Consider the following 27,786-nt stretch of genomic DNA (forward strand, 5'->3'; position numbering starts at 1 on the left):
TACACTACCCTCATCAATCCTCCTTGTTACTTCCTCAAAAAAGTCTATTAAGTTAGTCCCCTAACAAACCCATGCTGACTATCCCTGATCGACCCGTGCCTTTTTAAATAGCAGCTTATCCTGTCGCTCAGAATTGTTTCCAATAATTTACTCAACAGCGAAGTCAGGCTGAACAGCCTATAATTTTCTGGCCTATTCCTCGCACGCTTTTTAAATAATCCTACAATGTTCGCAGACCTCCAGTCCTCTGGTACCTCGCCTGTATCTAGTGAGCATTGGAAAATGATCCTCAGAGCATCCGTTATTTCCTCCCTGGCTTCCCTCAACAGCCTGGGATACAATCTATCCGGTCCTGGTGATTTATCTACCTTCAAGGATGCCAGGCCCTCCAGTACTTCCTCTCTCACTCTGCTTATTGTATCTAATATTTCACACTCTTCCTCATTAACTAAAATGCCTGCATCAGCCCTCTCCTTAGTGAAGACAGAGACAAAGTACTCATTGAGAACCCTGCCCACATCTTCTGCATCAATCCACAAGTTGCCACGTATATCTCTAATAGGCCCTACCTTTCCCTTAGTTATTCTCTTGCTCTTAATGTACTGGTAAAACATCTTATGATTTTCTTTGATTTTACTTGCCAATTTTTTTTTTATCCTCTTTGCTTTCCTAATTTCTATTTTTATTTCCCCCCTGTACTTTCTATACTCCTCTAGGCTTTCTACAGTATTAAGTCTTTTGTGACTGTCTTAAGCTTTCTTTTTCTGCTTTATCTTGGTCCGTATGCTTCTGGATAACCATTTTAAAGCCAGATATTCATCTTAACTTCTGATGTCATTGCAAAATAATTGTGTGTTTTGTAATATCGGAGAGCTTGAGATCACAACTGACACAGTTTCACCACAGATCCACCGGTTTGTTGCCAAAAATTTAAAAACTTGAAAACAATAGAGTGATTTAAAACATACAGTTATCCCCTAGTTAGTCAGACTAGGTTGACTCCAGGTTGATTGGGTACGATCTGACTAGGATCTATCTGCTTCCAGTGGGCCTTCAGCTGTTAATGGTTTTGTTCTCAATGGCGCTGTCTCGATAAGAGTTTTTAGCCTGATTATATACTTCGGCTGCGTGGCAACTGCTTTCGCACTCAATCCCTCTGAGTCACTCAATTGGCTTCTGAAGTGCATGGTAACATGTTCTGAGAATTGTCAGCTTATTTCTGCCATAAATTTAAACAGTTCTTCAAACATACATTTACAACATTGTCAGTTCACTAATATGAAATGATTTCCACAAATTTGGAAAACATATTAATGCAATTTTTTTCATATTTCATGGATGATATAAACAATAATTGTGAACAACTCTTACCTGAGAGTGCTTGACAGCAACATTGCAACAAAATTCTAAAGTGTTTGTCTCACATTAATTTTTCTGATTTGTAAGTCACTTTGTGTTCCTCCTTGAGGTCTCCTCCAAGCAAGCACCAGTTCCTAACCTATGGTGAACCAGGTACTCTGTTCCTTGGCTCTTGCCAGTGTTCTGCAGTTGGTCACTGGGAGGTATAGAAGAGCAGTGTGAGTTGATTGAAATGAGAAACTGACTTGCCTTTACTTAACACCTTACCACGGGGTCTCTCGCAGGTTAGGGAGACAAAGGATAGAGACTAGTTGGTTAAAATACACATCCTAGCCTTCTGTGGTGTTCAATAAGTAATAACAAAATTGTTTGCATTTTTTATTTTGTGTTGATTTGTGTCTATTTTTAATTCATTATATATTTTGCCTACATTTAGCATTGCGATTTTTTTTTCTTTCCTTACAGCTGGAAGTTATCTTAAATGTAAGCATATCCCAGATTGCTGTGGATGCATGTGTGAATGCAGACTGTGGGATGGCTACTGGCTGCACAAGCAGCACCACTTTTAGCCCAGTTCCAACATTGCTGAACGCTGGAAATGTTTCCTTAGTTTCCATAACAACATCTACTACTGCTCAGTGTATCTGTGAAGCTCGGGAAAGACGGCGTTTATCTTGTTCCTCATATCCAGTTAATCCATGTCTGAATGGTGGCACTTGTGTTGATGCTGATTTAGGCTTCAGGTAATTCATTACATATTGCATATCAGCTTCTCTATTGGTTTGACCTCTGATGAGTTTACTTCCCTATTTAAGCCTACTTTTCTATCTGCAAGTGCTGAAAATGCCTCAAATTAACCTGCCACCAGAGGCAGCCCTGACTGAAACAGCAGCCTTGTGACATAAATACGGCCAACCTCAAGAGCTGTTTATCGGTCCATATTGCTGAAGTCAAACACTGTCAAAGTAAAATATAAATTATCATCAATTGTGTTGGACACTGCTGGCTCTCAGCTTTATGGCCATAGTGCTGTAAGTTCAGGTTTGGCATCACTGGCATCCACAGAGCTCTCCTTAATATCAAGGAAGGTGCAGGGCTAGAAAATTAAAGTTGAGGATCTCAACTTGCCAACAATTTCGGGCACATGTTTGCACATGTGCAGTTGTTCCTGTGTTGCCACTGATGTCAGTGTAGCTGAAGTGAAGTTCAAAAGCTTCACCATCGGCACATTGTACAGTTCAAGTAGCACCGATGATGTAATATACTCGCTATTAGTTCAGGAACCAAACTTAAAACTTCATAGGGCAGGATTTTCCCCCTGTCGGGGGCGAAGTTAAAGGACAGGTGCGCACAGGCGCGCATCAGATCGGCGCCCCCAATTGGGGGCGCGGCGCCATTTTACATGAGCAGGCCAATTAAGGTCCGCCCAGCGCGGCGTCCACATGGAAGCGCTATGCGCTCCCTCTGTGGGCGGGGGAATCCCAAAATCGAGAGTGTGCTCTTTTGCACATGCGCACGAAAAAGCCCATTCATCTCCCTGAGGCTAAGTGCTGCCTCAGGGAGATCGGCTGTTGTGTGGCAAATATTAAAAATAGAAAAAAAAATTCCTGACACGTCCCCTCATGTGACATAGTCACATGAGTTGGGACATGTCCATAATTTTTACAAAAACATTATTAAAATTTTTAAAAACCAACATGAAACCTCATCCTGCCGATGGATGAGGTTTCATGCTTTTTCTAATTACCGCCGGGGCTCCTGGCCTGCCTACCAACCTTAAGGTTGGACGGGCAGGTCCATTAATTAGTTTAATTACTCTCTTAATGGCCTCAATTGGCCATTGACAGGTTGGCGGGCTTGCAGCTGATTTTGCTGTGCACCCGCCTACCAGAAAATTTAAATGGGGCGTGGTGTCGTCCGGAGTTCCACCTGATGTCACTGCGCGTCATTTTACACGTTGACGAGCAGGCCCCGCCCTCTCCCCCGCTCGCCGATGGGAAAATCCTGCCCATAATGTTTCGGAGAGTTTTATATGACTTAAATAATTTCAGCTACTGCCATCCTGTGTACTGTAATGCTTTCACATACTGCTTACATCCTTTGCCATCAACCACTTTTAGCAAACCTGCTCCTTATGCACAAAACAAACTTCACAGGAAGCATTCATCGAGAAAGGTTTAAGCCCAATTAAACCATTTCTTGAGGCATAATAACTCTGAGGTAACCAGTTGCATCAAATATCCTTGCTTGAATCGAGCTATATATACTCACTTTTAGCCAGTTTATTCAGTTCCGCATATGAATGGAGAGTTCACCAATGCTTTACAATAGCAGAATGAAAAGAATAAAACAATGGCCAGAATTTTACATTCAGCATGCGGGCACGCGCCCGACACGCCCTAGCGTAATATGACATGCGATGACATCGGGCGTGTGTCCCAACGTCATCGTGCACTTGCATGATATCTCATTCGGCAGGTGCACACCAGAGTCAGCTGCACGCCCGCCGATAATTGAAAGGCCTATTAAGTCCATTAACAAGCTAATTAAAATCAAATTAACGCTGCCCGTCCAACCTTACAGTTGGCAGGCAGGTAAAAAGGCCAAGTGGCCTTTACACCTTTAAGGAAACCTCATCCGCGAGTGAGATGAGGTTTCCTAAAGCAAATAAACATTAGCTGAAAACTTTATTCTTGAATTAAAAACAAGTCCCAGCTGACATGACAGAGCCACATGAGGGGACATGCTTTTTAAAATTTTTACTGTCTTTAATAATTTTTTTAAAAAACGCTTCAATCTCCCTGAGGCTGCTCCGTGCCTCAGGAAGATTGAAGCACTCTTTTGCGCGCATGCGAGAACTGCACGCCAGGCCCGCTCTGCCTCTATCCCCCTGCTCACACAGGTAGCGTTGAGTGCATCCGGTCGCAATCCATGCAGGGCGGGTCTTAATTGGCCCACCCGCGTGAAATTGTGGAGCGGAGCCGACCAAGGGTGGCGGTCGGCTTCCCGACCGCTCCCGCCAAGCCCGCCCAACGAGGGAAAAATTCTGGCCAATGAAACAGAAGGATAAGTGATCACTTCCAATGGGTTTACAAGCCAGGAACCAATTACATGGCATCGACAGAAAAGCAGTATCTGCATTGCTGTATCCCAGCAGGTAGGTGCACATTGACATCATGACCTTATGCTATGTGAAGTTCTATAACAGATTGCCCTTTGTAAACTTTCATGCCTTCTAAACTCCCAATGTCATTCAAAATGCAACAATATGTCAATGTGTCCTTTGCTGGAGTTGTGAAATTATTAATCTGTTCCCTTTTTGCACCGTAGGTGTGAGTGTATTCCAATGTTTGATGGGCCAGAATGTCAGCAGACAAGGTACACATTTAAAGGTCATGGTTATGCCTGGTTTCCTCCCATCAAGCCTTGTTTTAAGAGCCTAATTTCTCTAGAGTTTCTCACTGAAGCTGCCAATGGGCTTATGCTGTATGATGGACCACTCAGTCAAGTGCATTCTGGAGAGCTGGAAGACTTCATCGCATTAGGTATGTATGTCAGGCAGAGGACAACATAAGTTAGCTAGGTTTTTTTACTCGGCCTCTGCTCGATAACTTTTTAAAATTTGGTTTCATTCTGATTTTCTCTCTATACCATTTTCTCCTAAAGGTTGTGACTCTTGATGGGTCATAGTACTCTGGAGAGCAGTGTTTCTCTAATTTTCATTGTTTCATCCTGGACAGTGAATATTGAGTATCATTATAGCCAAATCTGGCCGCACACCTCACCTAGTATCCTGTAATGCAGGTTTTCAACAACAAATAACTGGCCAGTGATTGAGTTGAAGACCAACTTACCCTCCCTGGCACAGTTGAAATCTAGTAATGACTAAGAAATCGGGATGGAAGACGGGACAAATTCTCCATGGTTCATATGGTGGGAATAAACAAGCAAAGTTAATTACTGCAAGAACCTCAATGTACAATTTAAAAAACACACACTAATATTTTAAAGCATTATTTTATATTTTACTTTTCTCTTATATCTTTACTCTTTAGTACCAGTCATACGTTTTGAGTAAGCTGAACATCTCCACTTTAATTGAGGATAAAGCTTTTGAATAATCAGTAATTTCTATTCAGAATCCAAGTTTTTAAGATGTGTGATCACTCAGGTTCTAAGTCATCACATTTTCTCCACAGAGCTCAGGGATGGAGTTCCTTCACTCAACATTAGCCATGGTTCAGGATCACTCCATCTCCAACTCCCGCCTGGTATCTTGGTTGTAGATCGGCATTGGCACAGGCTCGACATAATGAGTGATGGAAAGGTATGTTCAGGAATATTTAGAAGGGGAATTTTCTTAGGTATAACCTGATTCCCTAAATATTCTTCACTGTTTGTTTATATGAGAACATATTTGTGGAATTATAGCTACAATGCTGAACCTGAGCGAATATCAGGTGCCAATTTATGGCAAGCTCTTTTGCTCTGACTTTGTTTGGAGAGTATCTACTGTGTTGAGCTCATCCTCAGTTTAAAGAATTCATCTTTTATGGCTTTTACCTCCTCTCTGACTGCCCTTTACTCTTGTCATACAAGAGAATGTTTGACTGTTAGGTTTAACTTTTGCTTCTCTGCTTTTTGTCTAGATCTCTCTTTGACTTGAATCACATTTCAATGTGTTCCTGCATTTTCATTATCCCTTTCTCGTTTTCCTTGCAGGATTTGTAGACATCATTTTTCCCCTTAGATTTGTTTGTGAATTTATCTGTTAATCCATTTAGGGTCAAGTTCGTTTTGTGTAGCTTATTGATTTTAGGTATATATTTAACATGTACGGTCCACATTATGCTTTCAAAGACATGCCACATGCCTTCTATTAATGGGTGGTTAAACAACAAGCCCCAAAACAAATAAATCTTCCTTTCATTGAATTTAGTCTCTTGAAATTTATATACCTGTCTCCAGATCTTCAGATTCCCAAATAAACTTTATCATTCTGTGGTCATTGATTCCCAGGGGGAGAATTGATCCCATAAAAGGCTATGGGCAGAACCTTCCGGTCAGCGTGCGGGGGCGGGCCTGACACTCTGACGCATAAAATGACTCACGATGACGTTGGGCGTGCGCCCCGACATCATCGCGTGCCATCGTGATATTTCATTCGGCAGGCACGCACCAGAGTCGGCTGCACGCCCACCAAAATGTTAAGGCCACTAAGAAATTAATCAAAGTACTTAAGAATGCTGCCCGTCCAACCTTAAGGTTGGTGGGCAGGCGAAAAGCCCATGCGGGATGAGGTTTCCTGAAGCTTTTACGAAATAAATAAATATTCCCACCTTTACAAGCATGTCCCAATTCATGTGTCACAGTCGCATGAGGGGACATGTTTGAATAAATTTTTTAATCGATTCTGTAATTATGTTCATAACCGTTCAATCTCCATGAGGCAGCTCCGTGCCTCAGGGAGATTGCTGCGCTCCTTTGTGCGCATGCGCGATGGAGCGCAGGCCCCGACTCTCCCTCCTCCACCCGCCCGCACAGGTAGGGCTGAGTGCTACCGGTCGCATATTACGATAGGCGGGCCTTAATTGGCCCGCCCGCGTAAAATGGCGGAGCACAGCCGATCACGGGTGGCAATCAGCTCTGTGCCCGCCCCTGCCCGTTCCCGCCCAGACTACCCGCCATAGGAAAAACCCAGGCCTATGGGTAGAATTTTATGGCCCCGTTGTGGCAGGGTCTGGACTGGCCCGTAAAATGCGGCGAGCCATTCAAAATTCCATTGACTTCGACAGGACTGTAAAATCCAGCCGGCACAAAATTCCACCCTATGTGCTGCACAATAGAGCATTATTCAATGAAATCTTAACTTTGATATTGTTATAGAAAGTGAAAATGATCCTTGACCATTGCACTGGTGCTGCTGTGAATGAGAACGAAGGCACTGGCGGAGGGTTGTCAGGAATGGACCGCAAAGTCTGTGAAATTTCAGGGGAAACCCCTGGAGAAGCAAGGTAAAAATGTGATCGCATATTTTGTCATATAATAGTCCCCATTCTTTTGTGAAATGATTGAATGCTCCAGGATGCGAGGTTGAAGCATTGTACATTCAATTATTGTTACCTATGATTCAGTGCATAGTGCAATGTCTGACGGCCACACTGTTCTCCATTCTCTTGTCAGAATTTTTCAGAATTTCTTTACCTAGGATAAGAGTTTCTCACCAACTGAAGCTCCAAGGATGGAGCCCCATTTATCATTTTTAAGTTATAAATATAATTCATACAATAATAGAAATTTATGGCTCAGAAGGAGGCCATTTGTCCAATGTGTCTCTGCCAGCCAAAAAAGTTAGCCAGCCTGATCCCATTTCCCAGCTCACTGTGGCACCTCAGGTGCATATCCAAGTACTTTTTAAATGCGATGAGGGTTTCTGCCTCTATCATCCTTTCAGGCAAAGCATTCCAGACTCCTACTTCCTGCTGGGTGAAAAAATTTCTTCTTGGCTCCCTTCCTTTTCTTCTGACAACTTTTATGTGTGTTCCACGGTTGTTGACCTCTTTACTAAGGGAAAGTCTATAAAGTCTATCTAGGTCCTTCATAATTTGAAACACCACCTAAATTTCCCCTCAGCCTCTTCTGATCCAAAGAAAACAAGCACAGCCTATCCAATCTTTCTTCATAGTTTCTTCAATCTCTAGTCCTGGCATGACTCTTGTAAATCTCCTCTGTATCCTTTCTTCCTGCAATGTGGTGCCCAGAACTGCATGCAGTACTCTAGCTGTGGTCTAACTAGTGTTTTATACAGATCTAGTTTAACCTCCCTGCTCTATTGTTTGATGCCTCGATCAATAAGGGAAAGTCTCCCGCGTGACTTCTTAACCTCCTTATCTATTTTTTCTGCTATCTTTACAGATCTGTGGACAAACACTGCAAGGTCCCTCTGTTCCTCCACACTATTCTGTATCCTACCATTTATTGTGTACTCCCTTGCCTTGTCTGTCATCCCTAAATGCATTATCTCATACTTCTCCACATTGAACTCCATTTGCCATTTTTCTGTCCACCTTCCCAGTTCATTGATATCTTCCTGCAATTTACAGCCTTCACTACTAAACACACAATCAATTTTTGTATTATCCACAAACTTTTTAATCATTCCATTTATACTTAAGTCTAAAACATTGAAAAGTACCTTGAAAAACATGGAACCCAGTACTGAGCCCTGTGAAACCCCACTGGAAACAATCGTCTCATAACAAAAACACCTGTCAACAATTACTCTTTGCTTCCTGGGACTGAGCCAACTTTGAATTCACTTGCCACTTTCCGTTGAATCTCATGGACTTTTATTTTTATTACCAGTCTTCCATTTGGACCCTTTTCCAAAGCCATGCTAAAACTCCATGTAGACTACATCAAATATACTACCCTCATCGACGTTCCCCCACATCTCCTTAAAAAATTCAATTAAGTTCGTCAGGCACAACCTTCCCCTAACAAATCCATACTGACTGTCCTGAATGAATCCATCCTTGTCTAAATCAAATTAGCTGTCTGTATCTTTTTGTCAATGAATCACCTAAAGGAGTGTTGTTGCAACTGCAACGATCCTGGCAAGTAATGAATATTCCATCACACTTCTGACTTGAACTTTGTAGATGGCGGAGAGGCTTTAATGGTCTGGATCTCAATCCTCATTGCCGAACACTCAGTCTCTGCCCTATGGATGCTACATCCATTGTATTATTATAGTTAGTCCAGTTAACCTTCTCTGCCCTAAGGAGAACAGCAGTCTCTCCACGTAACTGATCCCTGGTAACATTCTCGTACATCACCTTTGTACCCTCACTAATGCTTTGACATTCTTTCTGAAGTGTGGTGCGCAGAATAGGATACACTACTCCATCTGATTTATAAAAGTATCCTAATGGAGAAAAAAGATAACACAAGGGAGCAAAGGAAAGTGAAGCAGCACCAAAGGACGTATGAGACCAACTCATTGTTACTGCCCTACATGGCACAATGTAGTGAAACTAAGTTTCACTAAGGGAGCCATGGATTAATTACGTCACCATTTGCACAAGGTCCTGCAGCCCTGATTAAGTAATTGGACAGTCCTGTTTGTGGCTATCAAAGTCAATGCTGCTCTCAATTTTTATCCTGCGGGCGCCTTCAGCTGGAGTCATTGATGCTTCGATGCCCCAGAGTTAAGACACACAAATAAGAAAAGCTGGGGTAGAAAACTGCACAACTTGCACCATTTACCTGCTGTACCTTCAAGAAACCTGCTTCCACTTTAAAACGCTTTATGATTTTAAACTGTGCAGCAAAGTTCCTTCCATTCCCCCCGCAGTGACTTACTTCAGTGTCACACAGGAGTTACATTCTTCTCCCGGTTATGCATATTAAAATGAGCTGACTTTGTGATTTTCAACACAATTCACCGGCGGACTCAAGTTCCACCCAGCTGGCTCAACACAGACTTTTGTGGCTGTTGTCTTTATGGCACCATGTTTCTTAAAAATCAAATGAATTTTTTACACTTAGAATTGTCCACGGCAGTAATAAAGGAAAATGGTCTCACACAAGTATGCCATCCTCAGGGCAATGATTTAAATGAAAAGTTATGTTTGAACTGTCAAGTGAGTCACTGTCTGGACCAGGTTGATTTTAATGTGGCACCATTTTTTTATTTTTGAAAGCCAACCCATGTAGCCACCAGAAGGGTGCTCTGTCATATGAGGAATGTTTGAGGACTCTGGGTCTATACTCGATGGAGTTTAGAAGGGTGAGGGGGGATCTGATTGAAACTTACAGAATACTGAAAGGCCTCGATAGAGTGGACGTGGGGAAGATGTTTCCATTAGTAGGAGAGACTAGGACCCGAGGGCACAGCCTCAGAGTAAAGGGAAGACCTTTTAGAACAGAGATGAGGAGAAACTTCTTTAGCCAGAGAGTGGTGAATCTATGGAATTCATTGCCACAGAAGGCTGTGGAGGCCAGGTCATTGAGTATATTTAAGACCGAGATAGATAGGTTCTTGATTGGTAAGGGGATCAAAGGTTATGGGGAGAAGGCGGGAGAAAGGGGTTGAGAAACTTATCAACCATGGTTGAATGGCGGAGCAGACTCGATGGGCCGAATGGCCTAATTTCTGCTCCAATGTCTTATGGTCTTATGGTCTGTCCTGGTTTGTTTTGGCCCTTTCAATTTTTGTACCGTGCTTGTCCAGATTTGTTGAGAAAACATTCTGAGCTGCCTTTCCTTCTCTGGCAGGTTTCTAAATGTTTATCAACCCCTTCAGCTGGGCGGAATCAAGGAGTCACTGCCATATCACAATGACCAACTGCATTTCACAGGATTCAAGGGCTGTATAAGGAATTTAATTGTTGATAGTAAGGTAAGCACTCTCTGCTGTGAGTTGTCGTTGCTATCTAGTAATTAATTGGGGCAACGCTCATTGTGGATTGAGACTTTCCATTTAAGACCCTAAGAAAGTTTGTGCTTTATTTATATTTGTAACAAATTAATAATAGTGTACCTTCATTGCTGCTCGTCTTCCCACTGCAGCACTGTAACCTTGTCCACTTCTCACATTTGCAGTAAGATTGCTTATTTGTTGCTGAACTGTGAGCAGTTTTTTTCCCTCCATTATGATTCAGGACTCAGGCATTGGTTACTGATTTGCCAACTGGCTTCAAGCTCAAATCAGCCAATAAACAAAGGAGTTTCCATCAGCATAAACTTGCCAAGAGTTTGAGTTTCGGAGATGAAAGGCGTTCCTATTTTTCAAAATTGCTCTAACTTAACCCAGATGTTTCTGTTGAAATTCAAATCAATTGGAGTGACCAAGGTGATATTGAATCTGTCAGTCCTGTCAGTATGTGAGCAGTGGAATCAGGCTGCAGGAGGGTGTGAACACATAGCCACAATGTTCTACAGTTGAACACACTTCAAATAGCGCTTTGTACTTGAAATTATTTCCTTTTTAATTAGAAGACGCTGATCTCATTCACTTCCACACAGGCAGTTCCAGGGTAGCTTTGGCAGAGATCTGGCAACAGGTCACTTCCCTGCCCTCAGACTGGATGGAGAGATTGAAAGAGAGATAAGAGATGAAAATATATGTTATAAAAATGAGAATAAATGACAGCTTTGTTGATATTCTAGAAATTCTACATGTCTGACAGGAAATATTCAATCCTCATCATTATTCAATCGTGCATATTGTAAGTGTGAATCGTTTAAGTTCAGATGGTTTAACTTATATCCTAAATAGTTACTGTGTTTTTAATTTGTAAAGCCTCCCATTACATTCTCAATAACATTCAAATGAAATTCTTAAACTGGTTATTTTTCTCTGGCGCTAGGTGTACGACTTGGCAAATCCTGCAGAGTTCCTCAACAGTGCCCCAGGCTGCGCAGTGACTGATGGGGTCTGCCACAGCGCTGGAACATTCTCCTGTGGTATTCATGGAAAGTGTTTAGGAGAATGGGGTTCGTTCAGCTGTGACTGCAAACCAGGCTATACTGGATACAAGTGTGACAAAGGTAACAGCAGTTCTGGGAAATCACAATTAATTGTGCCATCCCTTGGTTCCTTTTCCTACTACCTGTTTCCTTTGCTTCAGCGATTTCTTCTGAAACCAGCAGTCCACTTTTCAACTAGGTGTTGGTGGATTTTTTGAGTGAGAGAAAGCAGGTAAAGTGCTTCTCCAATAATTTTGCTTTTCCTGTGCACTGTAAATTTTCACATGACACACAGCTTGATGTTCAAATGTGTTGCAAAACCAAACAAATTTTTGTTTTGGCAGCTTCATTTTCGTGTGCGTCTGTGTTTTATCATTTCTTCCAATACCCAATATTTAGGTGTTCCTGTACTATGCAGGATGTCCTCCAAGTCCTGTTTCTAAGTGTCTACCTTTAGCTGTCTACTAGAAGAGAAGCTCATGATCCTGATTTTCACTCTTCCTACAGGGAACTGCCTAGCAGTTGCATGAATAGCCAAGCACAAGAACTTCTTGGCCTGAATTTTACAGAGGGGTTGTGGGAGGTGAGTGGGTGGTAGGGAGGGTGTATTGCTTGCCTTACTCATTAGAAAAGTCAGTCAGCTTTAAAAGAGGCTGCCCTGCAGCGATATTATACTGTAAGCGGCCTTCACAAGCAGAGTGGGATCTCTGCCCCTCAGTGCAAGGCCAATCAGATTGGCTGGCAGCTCTTGAAGTCCCAGCAGCTTCAGAACTCAGCAATGGGTGCTGCTGGGACTGCATTGAACCCGGAGACAGGTAGGTCATGACTTTTTGGGTGAGGAGAGATTGGGCACCTTAGGGTGGGGAAGGTGGGGGCAAAGGGGCAGGGGGTTTTGGAGACCAGATAGGGAAGACAAAGGCAAGGGATACAATCTTGTGTGGGGGTGCCCCCGATGTGCACACGGCACCCCCCAAAGAATGTACTCCCCCTTCCTTCCCACCTTTTCACCAACTCTGGTGAAAAACGGCCTTCCCCCTTGTCGTGTAATGGGTTAATAGAATAGTTATGGTAAGGAGTGATGTAGACCATGATGTAACAATGACATCAGCAGTCATGGGAGAAAGGATGGAACACTCTATTCTCAGGAGAGACATACTTTGTAACCTTTTATATAGTGTTAACAAACCAATTTGAAGTATCTACCAGAGTAAGACTACAGTCTCTCCAGATAAGATAGGCCATGCAAACCAGAAGCCAACAACCACACCACCAGTTTATGAAACACAGTGGCTGATCTGATTGCGGCCTTAACTCCAATTTCCTGCCTGCCTCCCATAGCATTTGACTCCCATGTAGATCAAAAATCTGCCTGACTCAGCCTTGAATATATTCAAAAACGCAGTCTCCACTGCTCTCTGGGGAAGAGAATACCAAAGATTAACAGCCCTCTGAGAGATTAAATTCCTCATCTCAGTCTTAAATGGGAGATCCCTTACCTTTTAAACTGTGTCCCCCTAGTTCTAGATTCCCTCTTAAGGGAAAACATCCTCTCAGCATTTACCCTGTCAAGCCCCTTGTAATCTTACATGATATACATGACCTTACATGAATCTTATAAGATCATCTCTCATCCTTCTAAACTCCAATGAGTATAGGCCCAACCTGCTCAACCTTTCCTCATAAGAAAACCTCTTCAATCCAGGAATCAGCCTAGTAAACCTTCTCTAAACTGCCTCCAATGCAGTCCTGAATTAAAAAGACCAAAACTGTACACAATACTCTAGGTGCACTTTCACCAATGCTGTGTACAGCTGTAGCAAGACTTCCGTACTTGTATATTCCACTCCGCTTGCAATAAAAGCCAACATTCAGTTTACCTCCCTAATTACTTGCTTTACCTACATGCTAATTTTTTGTGATTCATGTACAAGGACCCCCAAATCCCTCTGCACTGGAGCATGCTGTAGTCTCTATTTAAATAACATTCTGCTTTTATTTTCTTCCTGCCAACATGGACAACCTCACAATTTCCCACATTATACTTCACCTGCCAATTTTTTTGGCCCACTCACTATAACCAATCTACATTCCTTTGCAGACTCTTTGTATCCTCCTCACAACTTGCTTTCCTACCTTTGTATCATCAGCAAATCTGGCTACAATGCAGTTTGTCCCTTCATCAAAGTCAATAATATAGATCGTAGATAGCTGGGGCCCCAGCACTGATCCCTGCAGCGCTACTCTAGTTTTTTTTAGACCCTCCTTCCTTCCTTTCTTTCTTCCTTCCTTTTTTCCAGTGTCTTGGAGGTTTACTGCCATTACTGCTGGGACCCCTCACCGTCACCTTTCTCCTCACAGCCCTTATTGTTTGTGGAGACAATGCCAGTATGCAGGGAAATGCTGCAGCTTTCAAGGACCTGTCTCTACACTGGCACTTTCATGCTACAAGCAGGAAAGAGACAGCCAATGACCATCCTAGCAGGAAGAGGGGAGGAAATTGAAGTTAAGACAGGGATAAGGCATTAGGCTACCTGATTTTGGCTAACATCCATTGCTTTCCTGTCAGCTTTGGGCAGGATAACCGAAGAAAATTGAGGCTAAATATAGCTTCAATCTGTGTTTGAAGTATCAGACTGAGCAAGATTACATCTCCTTTGCAGCAAGAATAACAGCAGATCTTATACTGCTTAGTGTCAACGCTGCCATCATGTGGAAAAACTTGGAATAACAGATTTTATAGCAGAATCCCTTGTCGAACAGCAAAGGATAATGGAGACAAATAAAGTATTGAGAAATGAATGATGGAGCAGAATTTCCTGTTAACTGCAATGAGGGTATAACTTCAGCCCGATGTATTTTTCCCTTGCTCTAGACCTTCATTTCTGATCACGGCTGGTGTCCTGGGCTCAACATAATTAGTATAAATTTGGTACTGTTTTCATTGAGGTTGGATCACCTTGGGAGGTGACATGCTGGGGAGTGCTGGTGGAAATTAATGGCTTTAGCAGCTGTCAGATCACCATGGCCCACTGTGCCAGCAAATGTTATAAGAAGTGAAAATAATGAAATATTTTCTCACATCTCTGGTGGCCCTTCCATTTTTAAATCACCCCACCCCTGCCTGCCAGCCATAACAATCCTGAACACCCTGGTGTTCCTAATGCCCAGCGTTACTAAGGCACAAATGACAGGAAATCCATTGTATAATATGTTTCTGCGATTTGCTTGTAGTTATAATGCACCTGCCTGACATTATTGCTGGGAGTGGTGTCAAAGAACTCAAAGAACATTCAACTTTCTGTTCCTTCCTACCCAAGTGCCATAACTAATGTGGAACTTTGGCCCCAGCATATTCCCAACATATACATCGATATGGCCTTGCTAGCTGGGGCCAGAGTGGCTGTATGTGGATTGATGCCAATGATTCCCTTGCAGTTGCATTCTCAAACTGATTGCATTGCTGTTATGTAAATGCCAAAAGGAAGCCAGGTACCTTCTCATGGGGAGGGAAGGAGCACTGGAGGTAAGCCATCTCTGGGTCACCCTTCTATCTCTTCTCATTTCAAAACCACAAAGGCTGTATTAAATTTCAATGAGTGGAAGATTTGGGACCACTGGAAATTGAGCTCATTGACCACCGCACCCAGCTATCTGACCACCACCTAAGCTGATGTTAGATGCTGGAGAGAAAAAGTTGTGGAAGACTAAATATTGAAATATGTCTGCTTTGTCTGAGTCCACCCCCACCCACCGACCTGCCATTAGCATTGATTGGGATACTATTATCAAGCGTCAGCACCCCTCTGTTACCTCACTCAAGGCCATTCATCATATGTGAGTTCAGACAGTTGGTGTTGGCAGGTTCTTAGAACATGAAAAGTTTCACAGTCAATATCTTTCCTGTGCTCACGTCCACATATGCCTACACGTGTGTGCCTCATCTACAGAAAGTGTTTCCTCTTGTGGGGTAGAGCAAATAACTAGGGGCCTCAATATAAGACAGTCACCAAGAAATTCAATAGGAAATTCAGAAGAAATTTCTTTGCCCAAAGAGTAGTAAGAACGTGGAACTCGCTAGCACAGAGAATGGTTGAAGTGAATAGTATCAATTTTTTAAGGGGGAATTAGACAAGCATATGAGAGAGAGAGGGTAGATGGTTATGATGATAAATTTGGATGAGGAAAGATGGGTGAAGGCTTGAATGGAGCATAACATTGGGCCAAGTGGCCTGTCTCGGTGCCATATATCCTATGTAATCCTATGTATATGCATTTACCAGCAGAGACCAGAATTTTGTGGATTGTTTTCTTTCGAATATCATCTATTGTTTTAGAATGTTGTGGATTGTCTCAGCTGCCTTATGGAATTTGTCATAGCTGTCAAAATGAGAGCAGAGTTTTCAGAGCAAGTTGTTGGATGTGGATTGGCCTGAAGCCCAGTCAGGGAGATGGAAACTCTTAATAAAAAGATTTATTTTTTCAGCTTTATAGGCCAGAATTTTCCACTCCCATTGATAGCGGGTGTCATGGCAGGCATAAATGGACAATATGGTGAAAAGACCAAAAATCAGTTTTACGCTGTCGTGAAACCAGTTTGCAATCGTTCACTCTAACCATCAATTGCATTTTCCACCGTCCAACATCGGGAACTTAATTTTAATGCATTTGCATCTCATCATTGTATCCGCATGCTGGAATCATCCCCCCACATCAAGTTTACCTCTCACAGCGATGTGACTTAAGAACCACATGATTTATGACTGCCTTTAAAAGGCCTGCACCTGCCAAACTGAACTTAGAGGGAAACTCAGAGGTAAGTGCACACAACCTTGCACAGCGCTCACAAGGATCGGCCATAGGGCATCAAGGAAGAGGCGCCGTGCATTCGGGGCGGGGGGCACAGGCAAGCCGCTTTTTCCCAGCTGGCTTTCAGTGCGATGCCGGGGCAAAGGCTCCAGTGCAGATGGGGCCAGGGGGGACGGGAGCAAGGCGGGGAGGGGGGAGCGGTGGAGTTGGGTGTTGGTGGATGGGGGGAAGGCAGCACAGACTGAAGGGAGCACATGCCGGGTTCGGGGGGCGTAGGGCTGTGGTAGGGTGGAGGGTGAGGGAAGTGGCCACACACTTGGAAAAGCTTGTCAAAGTGAGCATTTTTCTGCAGCTGAGACCATTCAGCTGCAGCTCCATTGATATTCTTGGAGTCGGGTCTCTGAAGCTTTTCTGCCCACTCTAGTAATGCAAAAGCATGAAAGTGCCACCGAATACTCCAGAACTTTTCACCCCTCAGGTGCAGACTGCAAATTAATGTGCGTTTTAGGGGGCAGCAGTATAATTGGCCAACTGGGCAAGTTGTAGGATCCCCTTGCGAAAGGCGGCCATGACGCAGTCACTGGTAGAGGTGCTCACAGCTCCTTGCAATGTCTTTGTTAAGGTTTGGACCAGTATCCATCATAATTCAAGCTAACAGCGCAGCCATGCAGTGTGGGTTAGAAGAATGCCTATGGCTGAGCTGAGAGCACAGCAAGCAGTCCAGTGGCCAAATCTGCCACCAATCGGTCAAGTGGAGAGGGGCGGAGGTGGGTGGGGTTTTGGACAGCCATGAAGCATACTAAACTCTGGACATCCACGTGTTGGCCACCACTCTCCAGCATGGGTGAAGGGGCTTTCAGAATTAACCAAGAGAGGTCCTTAGGACACATATGCTAACCCATGCATCTCTCTCTGATCCTGCAGGAGGACAACAGCAGGATCATGGAGCCTGGTGATTTAGCGGCATGCCTCATGGCTTACAGGGGCAGAGAAGAGGAAGAAGAGTGTGGCGGAGGCACCTGGGAGGAGCACCACCCTCAAGATGAAGGTGCTGCAGGGCCTCCTGCGCATGCAGCTGAAGATCCACAGTGAGCCGTTGCCTGTAGGTGCTTCGCTAGGCCCAGGGTCTATAGACGGCACCTGACATTCCTGCAGGTGACTGAGACCGAGTGTCGCTGAAGACTGTGTATGTCTAGGGAACTGGTTGGTCACAAATGCCACCTGCTGCAGGATTTAGCACCACGGGGACATGGAGGCATCCACTGCTAGTGGCCATGAAAGTGACTGCGGTGCTCAATTTTTACTCCAGTGGCTCCTACCAGGGCTCCAGAGGTGGCCTGTGCAGGATCTCACAAGCCTCCACCAACAAGTCGAACACCAACTTTGCGAAATCACAGAACTTTGTGCATTTCACCCGAGGATCAGACAAACCAGGAAGCAAAAGCGCTCAGATTTGTGGCGATCTCTGGTTTTCCACAGGTGCAGGGTGCCATCGACTGCATTCGCATGGCACTTAAATCTCTGTGGCAACAAGCAATCAACTACATCAACCGTACAGGCTTCCACTCACTGAGTGTTCAGCTGGTCGGCGACCACCACAGACGCAACCTACAGGCCTGTGCACGGTTCCTAGGAAGCATCCACGACTCCTACATCCTTAGCAGGTCTCGGATCCCTGACATCTTGCAGGGTCCACAGAGGCTGCAGGGTTGGATCTTCAGGACAAGGGCTACCCGCAGAGAACATAGCTGATGACTTTCGTGCAGCAGCCTCAGACTGCAGCAGAGCGATGGTAAAACGAGGCTCATGCTGCAACCCGGACTTGGGTGGAGTAAACGACAGGCATTTTGAAAATGAGGTTCCAGTGCCTCGATGGGTCCGGTGGAGCAAAACAGTCCCCAGAGGGTGTCATGCACCATCATAGCTTGCTGCATGCTTCACAACCTGGCGCTGCAATGGGAGGAGGAGCTGGCTAAGGAGGAGATGGAAGAGCTGCACGTGTGCTCCAATGAGGAGGACGTCGAAGGGGATGAGGGTGATGAGGCCATCGAAGGTGATGAGGCCAGTGCACTGGCCAGATGAGGCAGGCACACTTGTGAGGCCCTAATAGCTGCAAGATTCATGGACAATGGTGACAAGATGCAGTGAGAACAGTTCTGACATCCTCACACTGCACCTGTGAACGTTTGACTCCTGTGTGGCTGATGGCAGGGCACATACCCTCAGTGCTCAGGCTCATGTCATGGAGACGCAGCACAGATCCTAATAGTCGCTGGATTCCAGGAGGATGACGATCACATGCAGTGAGGACACCCCATAGATCTTCACATAGCCACTGTGAATGTCTGACTCCTGTCTGGCCGAGGGCACATCGCTTGCACTCTGTGATCAGGATCATATCATGGAGGCGCAGCTGTGAAACACTGGGCAGAATTTTTTGTTTGTCAGGCGGGCGGGCGCGGAGCCGATCGGCGCCAGTAATCGGGGCCACACTGCCATTTTACGTGGGTGGGCCAATTAAGGCCCGCCCAGCATGACACCGACCAGGAAGCGCTATGCGCTCCCTGCGTGGGCGGGGGGGAATCCCTAAAATCGAGAGTGTGCTCTTTCGCAAAGTGCAGCCTCAGGGAGATCGCCTCGTCTTTTAAAAATATTAAAAATAAGAGAAAAGAAAAATCTCTTACATGTCCCCTCATGTGACAATGTCACATGAGTTGGGACATGTTCATAATTTACAGAATAACTTTATTACAATTTTTAAAACCCTATATGAAACCTCATCCTGCCTGTGGATGAGGTTTCATGTTTTCTCTATTTGCTGCCGGGGCTCCTGGCCTGCCCACCAACCTTAAGGTTGGACGGGCAGGTCCTTTAATTGGTTAAATGATCCTGTCAATGGCCTCAATTGGCCATTGACAGGTCAGCAGGCGCACAGCTGATTTTGCTGCGCCCCTGCCTTCCTGAAAATTTAAATGGGGCGCAGTGACGTCGGGGGTTCCCCCTGACATCATCCTGCATCATTTTACACGTCGGTAAGTGGGCCCCGCCCCCAGCTCGCCGACGGTAAAATTCTGCCCATTAAGTGCACCTGATCCCTTCAGAAGCACACGTTCACCAGGCACTGATGCACAGAAGAGATGGGGGCCATCCCCACCTTAAAGGCGCTGAGAGCACAGAGAGAATGATGGAACTCTGTGATGCCTGCCCATGACATTCTGGCAGCAATGACCAGCAGGTGCAGGCATCACTAATGTGAGTGTGAGACCAGACCATCATTTTAGTCTGAGGGTTACACACTGCACAGGAAAGATGCCATGGACTGAATTACCTGCCTTTATCTTGTGCAGGAACCAAGGTTTCACATCTGAGTGATATGAACACTGTTCATCATAACAAGGAGCCATAGACAAGGAGACATTCTTGGGAGTTTATTTACAATAGTGAACATTATGTACAAGTGATTAACACCTGTACCCACGTGTGCTATGACATCTTCTAACCTTGCCGCTATGTCTTGGTGCTCCCCTGACATCTGTAGTGGAGGTGGAGGCAGCCTGCTGACTGTTGCGCCCTGTTCTCTGTGATGACTTTGGCAGACTTCCTCTGGAGGGCTGAGACCTGGAGGGTCCCGGCCTGCTTTGGGTGTCCTGCTGTGGGCCAGCTGCACCCTCCTTGGGCTGTTGAGCTGGAGATGATGGGGTCACAGGAAGAGGGGATTTGGATTGGCCGGACATTCCTGGAGTCACCTGGGTAGATGGCCCCGGAGTGTCGAGCTGCTGGTCCTCCTGCCAGTGTTGACCTCGGTGCGTTGGCATGCTGGCGCTATCATCTCAGTCTGAAGTGGACAGACTCCTCCATCGTCCTTTGCAATCTGTGGAGTGCACCAGACATCCCTTCCTAATGTTCCCGTAATTGTCTTTGCAACTCCACTAACTGATTGAAGACTGAGTCCAGAGGCTCATCATCTGACTCAGACTCAGCAGATTCCTTGCCTCCGCCAGTCCTCCAAGTTCCAGCAACCTCGGATGTCCCTGTCTCAGCCTGTTGAGGAACAGATTGTTTGCTGTGCTCACCAGGTTGTGATCCTGAGGTTGCTCAAGGTCCCACATGGGAGACTTATAAAGAAGGCAAAGGCACATGGGATACAGGGTAATTTGATAAGGTGGATTCAAAATTGGCTTAGTTGTAGGAGGCTGAGGGTGATGACAGAGGATATTTTAGTGACTAGAAGCCAGTGTCCAGTGGCATACCACAGGGATCTGTGCTGGGTCCCCTATTATTTGACATTTATATAAACGACATAGATGACTATGTGGGGGGTAGGATTAGTAAGTTTGCGGATGACACAAAGATTGGCCAGGTGGTTAACAGTGAGGTTGAGTGTCTTGGGCTACAGGAAGATATAGACGGGATGATCAAATGGGCAGATAAGTGGCAGATGGAATTTAACCCTGAAAAGTGTGAGGTGATACACTTTGGAAGGAGTAATTTGACAAGGAAGTATTCAATGAACGGCATGGCACTAGGAAGTTCTGAGGAGCAAAGGGACCTTGGCATGTGTGTCCATAGATCTCTGAAGGCAGAAGGGCACGTTAGTGGGGTGGTGAAAAAGGCATATGGGACACTTGCCTTTATCAATCGAGGCATAGATTACAAAAGTAGGGAGGTCATGTTGGAGTTGTATAGAACCTTAGTGAGGCCACAGCTGGAATACTGTGTGCAGTTCTGGCCACCATATTATAGGAAGGATGTGATTGCACTGGAGGGGATGCAGAGGAGATTCACCAGTATGTTGCCTGGGATGAAACATGTAAGTTATGAAGAGAGGTTGGATAGACTTGGGTTGTTTTCGTTGGAGCAGAGGAGACTGAGGGGCGACCTGATCGAGGTGTACAAGATTATGAGGGGCATGGACAGGGTGGATAGGGAGCAGCTGTTCCCCTTAGTTGAAGGGTCAGTCACAAGGGGGCCTAAGTTCAAGGTGAGGGCAGGAGGTTTAGGGGGGATGTGAGGGAAAACTTTTTTACCCAGTGGGTGGTGACGGTCTGGAATGCACTGCCTGAGAGAGTGATGGAGCCGGGTTGCCTCACATCCTTTTAAAAGTACCTGGATGAGCACTTGGCACGTCATAACATTCAAGGCTATGGGCCAAGTGCTGGTAAATAGGATTAGGTATGTAGGTCAGGTGTTTCTCACGTGTCGGCGCAGACTCGATGGGCCTCTTCGGCACTGTGATTCTGTGATTCTACATCTAAGTCCCACCCAGGTGTGTGTCTCTGCGCTGGTAGAGGGTGTGGGTGTGCGCCGTGATGAGTCTTCAATGGTGCTGCCCTCAGGGTCCTCATCCGAGGTGTTCTCAACCTTGGGGTCAGGGTCAAGGTTGCCTGAGGTCGATGTGGCAGATGTGCCTAGGACAGAAAGTGGAGATTATTAGTGCTTGGCAGCCACATTACACACAGGACAGTGGACTCAGAGTAGCGCTGAGAGAGGGATGACGTGGTGTAGGATCCTCACGTGGATGCTTGCTGTCGACCTCACTGTCACCGCAGGAACAGTCCGCGTCCTCCCCGGCCAGTTCCAATGCACGAGTCTCAAACGGAGTGAGGACCTTGATGTCCAGCACTCCATTCCCGGTCTGGGACCTCGCCCGTTGATTGTGTCCTTTGTGATCTTGTCCTGCATAAAGACAGATGGAGAGAGTGTGAGCCAGGCGCATTCCAGGCCAAATGAGAAGGGTGACAGATGTGTGTGTGTGAGATTGGAGCCATGGACGGGATGAGGAGGCAGTCTCCAGAGGAGATGAGGCCAGATGGAGATGTGAGGGTGTGTGTTAGAGAATGAGTGGTGATGTCTCTTGGGCTGGCAGTGAGTGAGATGCCAGTGAATGTGTGATGGCCTTGTGAGTGTGTGAGTTTAGAGTGATGAGATGGTTGCCTTACCCTGGAGACACGGATGAGATCATTCATCCTTTTTCTGCACTGGATCGCTGATCTCTTGTGTACAGCGCTGGCACTGACCACCTCTGCCACTGCTTCCCAAGCTGGAGCCATGAGACTGATGGGCCTCCTGCAGCCAGAGCTGGGGTAGAGGACATGGCGTGGGGGCCTCCACAGCATCCAAAAGGCATCCTGGCGATGCGTCACTGAATCAGGGGACTGCACTCTTCCTGGCTTTTGGGGCCATATCTTCACCGGAGCAGTCCTGGTCTGCAAGCATTGAGAAATGTGTGCATGGCTGCAGTTTAAATATGGTGCCCGGAACGAGGAAGCGGCGAGGTAACAGAGTGGCGTGCAAATCGGGGGCCGGCCGCCAGTGATCTGGAGTATTTCCTGTGACTGCATAATTTATGAGGCTGGAAGGGGACGGTTGGGTGTGAAAATCCACCATTGCGGCTGGCAGGTAAAACGCCCCACTACCGCACTTTGTGAAAATCTGGAACGATTCCGCCCATAGTTAGGCAGGAAAAAACTTCAAGGATGAGCTGCATAATTGTAATAAAGAAACATCAGTGGCTGAGTCCATTCAATTGTTTCTTTTGTTACCACCGCTCCCGAAGGTGGGAGGTTATCTTTTCATCCCGTTTGAAGGATCCCTTAATATTGAGATAGGGCAAATTATCTTTTTTTTAATGTTTTTATGTTTTTATGAGCAAAGTTCATTGAGATTCAGATTGCTGCTATTACACAAAGTTTGCTATGTATCTGGAATAGTGAAGAACACCTGATTGAAAATTCAGATTGACTCATTTAATGTGACCAAAGATCAGCTAGAAGTGCGTAAGTGCTATAATCCAGTATAACGTTAAGTTAACACAATGTGGCGGAGGTATGTGCTCTGCTGATTGCCCTCTTCACTTGTGAAAATGTTTTTAGTTTTCAAAATAAATGCAAAAAAGTGCTATTCAATAGAGATTTATTCTTAGTGCTATACTTCCTTATGCTTTGAATGGCTCTTTACTTTTTTGTTTTGCCTGTAGCTCTGCCTGAATGGTCCTTTGAAAAGGACAGTCTGATTCAGTACCAGCAGAAAGGCGCTCTTAGCGCTCGCAGGACACAAGTGCAGCTGATGCTCCGTACCCGGAATCCCAACTGTTCTCTCTTCAGTCTAGCATCCAAGGACACCAGCGAATACGTTATACTGGAGGTGGTAACCAAGAACTTCTATTCAAAACTAAAGTACCAAGGGCATCCAATAGAGTGTACACTGGCCATAGCTCTTCCCGAGAATTCATTCCAAAACTTTCACTCATGATGATGCATCTAGAACCCCTCAGTGAGATTATTGGCACATTAGCGTGTCATAATTCTCAAGTATCCACGGGAGTTAATGCATCCACTCAGCGTCGTATGTGGGCCTAATTCTTTGGGAGACTGTTAATGGAGACCAAAAATAAGAGATGGAATTTAATGTGGGGAAGTATAAGGTCCCCACTTTTGGTCCAAGAAAAACAAATCTAAAAGACTTTTAACTGGTGGGAGACTAGGAGCTGTGAAGAAGCAAATGAATTTGAGTATCCAAATACACAAATAACCAAAAGCTAATGCACAGGGATAAAATGTAATTAAGAAGGAATATGTTGACCTTTCAAAGGTGTGGAAGTGATGCTTCAGTTGTAGAGCCTGGATTAGACCTCATCTGATGTACAGTGTTCAGTTTTGAACAGCCCTTGTGGGTGTGGGGGTGGGGGTGGGGGGGCTTGGGTTGTTGGGGTAGGGGTGCTGGGAGCAGGTTGGGGTGAGGGTAGGGTGGTGTGCAGGTGGATGTGAGGCCTAGGGTGAAAATTTAAAAGGCTTACATTATGAAGATATGTTGCATAAACTTGTATCCACTTCAGTTTACAAGATTGAGGGTCGTCTAATTGATGTCTTAAAATAATGAAGAAATTTGATAGGTTAGATGTAGAGAAATTATTTCCTCTTGTCGGGAAATCCAGAACAATTTTATTTTAAAATTAGAGCTATGCCATTTAAGAGTGAAGTGAGGAAGATTAGTAAATTTTTGTTACGTAAAGATATTAAGAGATATGGAGCAAAGTTGGGTCAATAGAGATGAGGTACAGCTTAGTTGAGATCTAATTGAATGGTGGAACTGGCCCAAGGGGTTGAATGACCTACTCATGTTTCTATTTTACCATTATTGGGAAAATTACTCATGAAATCAGGGATATTCCATATAGGGCAGGAGGCACATTTCCTTTTTTAAAAAAAATTAGCACAAGGGACATACTTGGTAATGAAGATACCCGCTAGATTTTTCTTCTCCTTTAACTTTGCATTTATTGTTCTGTAAAATGCTTTTAGGTCATTGTATTTTATCTATTGTTTATTCATGAGATATGAACGTCGCTGGTTAGGCCATCCCTAAATGCCCTTGAGAAGGTGGTGGTGAGTCGCCTTCTTGAACTGCTGCAGTTCAACTGCTGCTGCAGCCCATGGTGCTGTTTGGGAGGATTTTGACCCAGTGACAATGATGCAACGGCAATATAGCTCCAAGTTAGTGGTGTTCCCATGCATTTGCTGCCTTTGTCCTTCCAGGTGGTAGCAGTCATGGCTTTGGAAGGTGCTGTCAAAGGAGCCTAGGCAAGTTGTTGTAGTGCATCTTGTAGATGCTACACACTGCTGCCACTGTGCACTCATCGTAGAAGGAGTGAGTATTTAAGGTGCTGGATGGGGTACCTGTCAATTGAGCTGCTTTGTCCTGAATGATATTGAGCTTCTCGAGTGTTGTTGGATCCAGGCAAGTGGAGAGTATTCCATTACACTCCTGACGTGTGCCTTACAGATGGTAGACAGTTTTAGGGGAGTCAGGAGATGAGTTATTCACTGCAGAATTCCCAGCCTTCTTCACTCTCATAGGATGTGGGTGTCACTGGCAAAGCCAGCATTTGTTGCCCATCCCTAATTGCCCTGGAACAGTGTGGCTTGCTAGGTCATTTCAGAGGGCAGATTGCTGTGGATCTGGGGTCACATGTAGGCCAGACCAGGTAAGAAAGGCAGATTTCCTTCCCTAAAGGGCGTTAGTGAACCAGGCAGGTTTTTAACAACAATCAATGGTAACTTCATGGTCGTCATTACTGAGACCAGCTTTCAGTTCCAGATTTTTATTCATTGAATTTAAATTCTGCCAGCTGATGTGGTTGGTGGGATTTGAGCCTGTGTCCCCAGAGCATTAGCCTGGGTCTCTTGATTACTAGTCCAGTGATATTACCACTATGCCACTGTCTCAGTCCAGTTAAGTTTATGATCAATGGTAACCCTGAGGATATTGATGCCATGATTATTAAAAGTTTCAAACCTTTCTTTTTTCTTTTCTGCTTTGCTTTGCTTCTGTGAAATAGATCATTGGTGGATATTTTGGTATCCGTGTCAACCTTGGTGATTCGGAACATTCATTGAAACTGCGCACAATGCGTGTGGATAACGGCCAGTGGTCTCTCCTAAACATGGATCGGCATGACAATGAGTTTACACTGCGCCTCAACAATGGAGGAGGAGCCCATGAGGTGACGTCTTCTCTTGGCACCCACAGAGAAATACTAATCGATCCTTCAAGTCTGCTGCTAGGAAAAAGCCTTCCTGAGAGTCCACTAAGTGCTTTCCAAGGTACGATAGAACACGTGACACTAGCTCAAGATAGCAAATTATTTAAAATCTGCTGTGGTGAACAAGGTGATGGATATAGCTGCAGAAACCTCCATGCATAGAATCATAGAAATTTACAGCACCGAAGGAAGTCATTCGGCCCATTGTATCTGTGCCAGCAAAGAAGAGCTAGCCAGCTTAATCCCATTTTCCAACTATTGGTCCATAGCTTTGGAGGTAATGGTACTTTCATTGCATATCCAAGTACCTTTTAAATGTGATGAAGGCTTCTGCCTCTACCACACTTCCACTCAGCGAGTTCCAGACCTCCATCAGCTTCTGAATGAAAAAATTCTCTTCAACTGCCTTATAATCCTTCTGCCAATTCTGTAAGGTTATTGACCTTAACGTCAACTTTGTTTCTCCTCCCCACTGAGGCTGCCAGACCATGCTGAGTATTTCGAGCATTTTCTGCTTTTATTTCAGATTTCTAGCAACTGAGTATTTTGCTTTTGCATTAATGCCCATCTTTTTTTTCATTCATTCACGGGATGTGGACTTTGCTGGCTGGGCCAGCATTTATTGCCCATCCCTAGCTGCCTTTGAGAAGGTGGTGGTGAGCTGCCTTCTTGAACTGCTGCAGTCGATGTGGTGTAGGTACACTCACAATGCTGTTAGGAAGGGAATTCCAGGATTTTGACCCAACGACAGTGAAGGAACGGTCATACATTTCCAAGTCAGGATGGTGAGTGACTTGGAGGGGAACTTCCAGGTGGTGGTTTTCCCATCTATCTGCTTTCCTTGTCCTTCTAGGTGGTAGTGGTCGTGGGTTTGGAAGGTGCTGTCTAAGGAGCCTTGTTGAATTCCTGCAGTGCATCTTGTAGATGGTACACACTGCTGATACTGTGCGTCGATGGTGGAGGGAGTGAATGTTTGTGGATGTGGTGCCAATCAAGCGGACTGCTTTGTCCTGGACAGTGTCAAGCTTCTTCAGTGTTGTAGGAGCTGCACTCATCCAGGCAAGTGGGGAGTATTCCATCACATTCCTGACTTGTGCCTTGCAAATGGTGGACAGGCTTTGGGGAGTCAGGAGGCGAGTTACTCATTGTATGATTCCACGCCTCTGACCTGCTCCTGTAGCCACAGAATTTGGCTAGTCCAGTTCAGTTTCTGGTCAACGATAACCCCCAGGATGTTGATAGTGGGGGACTCAGCAATGGTAATGCCATTGAACATCAAGGGGCGATGGTTGGATTCTCTCTTGTTGGAGATGGTCATTGCCTGATCCTTGCGTGGTGTGAATGTGACTTGCCACTTGTCAGCCCAAGCCTGGATATTATCCAGGTCTTGCTGCATTTGGACATGGACTGCTTCAGTATCTGAGGAGTTGCGAATGGTGCTGAACATTGTGCAATCATCAGCGAACATCCCCACCTCTGACCTTATGATGGAAGGAAGGTCATTGATGAAGCTGAAGATGGTTGGGCCTAGGACACCACCCTGAAGAACTCCTGCAGTGATGTCCTGGAGCTGAGATGACTGACCTCCAACAACCACAACCATTTTC

At 45.2% G+C, this 27,786-nt stretch overlaps 1 protein-coding gene across 1 annotated transcript in view; it reads left to right on the forward strand.

The window, feature by feature from the left end:
- LOC144680093 (neural-cadherin) overlaps window positions 1-27,786 on the forward strand; it is a 298,432-nt gene that overhangs the window by 254,796 nt on the left and 15,850 nt on the right. Inside the window, exons 22-29 of the mRNA XM_078541239.1 lie at window positions 1,825-2,102; window positions 4,690-4,904; window positions 5,559-5,686; window positions 7,246-7,373; window positions 10,639-10,762; window positions 11,733-11,913; window positions 23,615-23,781; window positions 25,976-26,240. Coding sequence (XP_078397365.1) covers window positions 1,825-2,102; window positions 4,690-4,904; window positions 5,559-5,686; window positions 7,246-7,373; window positions 10,639-10,762; window positions 11,733-11,913; window positions 23,615-23,781; window positions 25,976-26,240 — 1,486 coding nt within the window. The remainder of the gene's footprint in view (window positions 1-1,824; window positions 2,103-4,689; window positions 4,905-5,558; window positions 5,687-7,245; window positions 7,374-10,638; window positions 10,763-11,732; window positions 11,914-23,614; window positions 23,782-25,975; window positions 26,241-27,786) is intronic.

The sequence above is a fragment of the Cetorhinus maximus genome, chromosome 4 (genome assembly GCF_964194155.1).
Source record: "Cetorhinus maximus chromosome 4, sCetMax3.hap1.1, whole genome shotgun sequence".
NCBI classification, from domain to species: domain Eukaryota; kingdom Metazoa; phylum Chordata; class Chondrichthyes; order Lamniformes; family Cetorhinidae; genus Cetorhinus; species Cetorhinus maximus.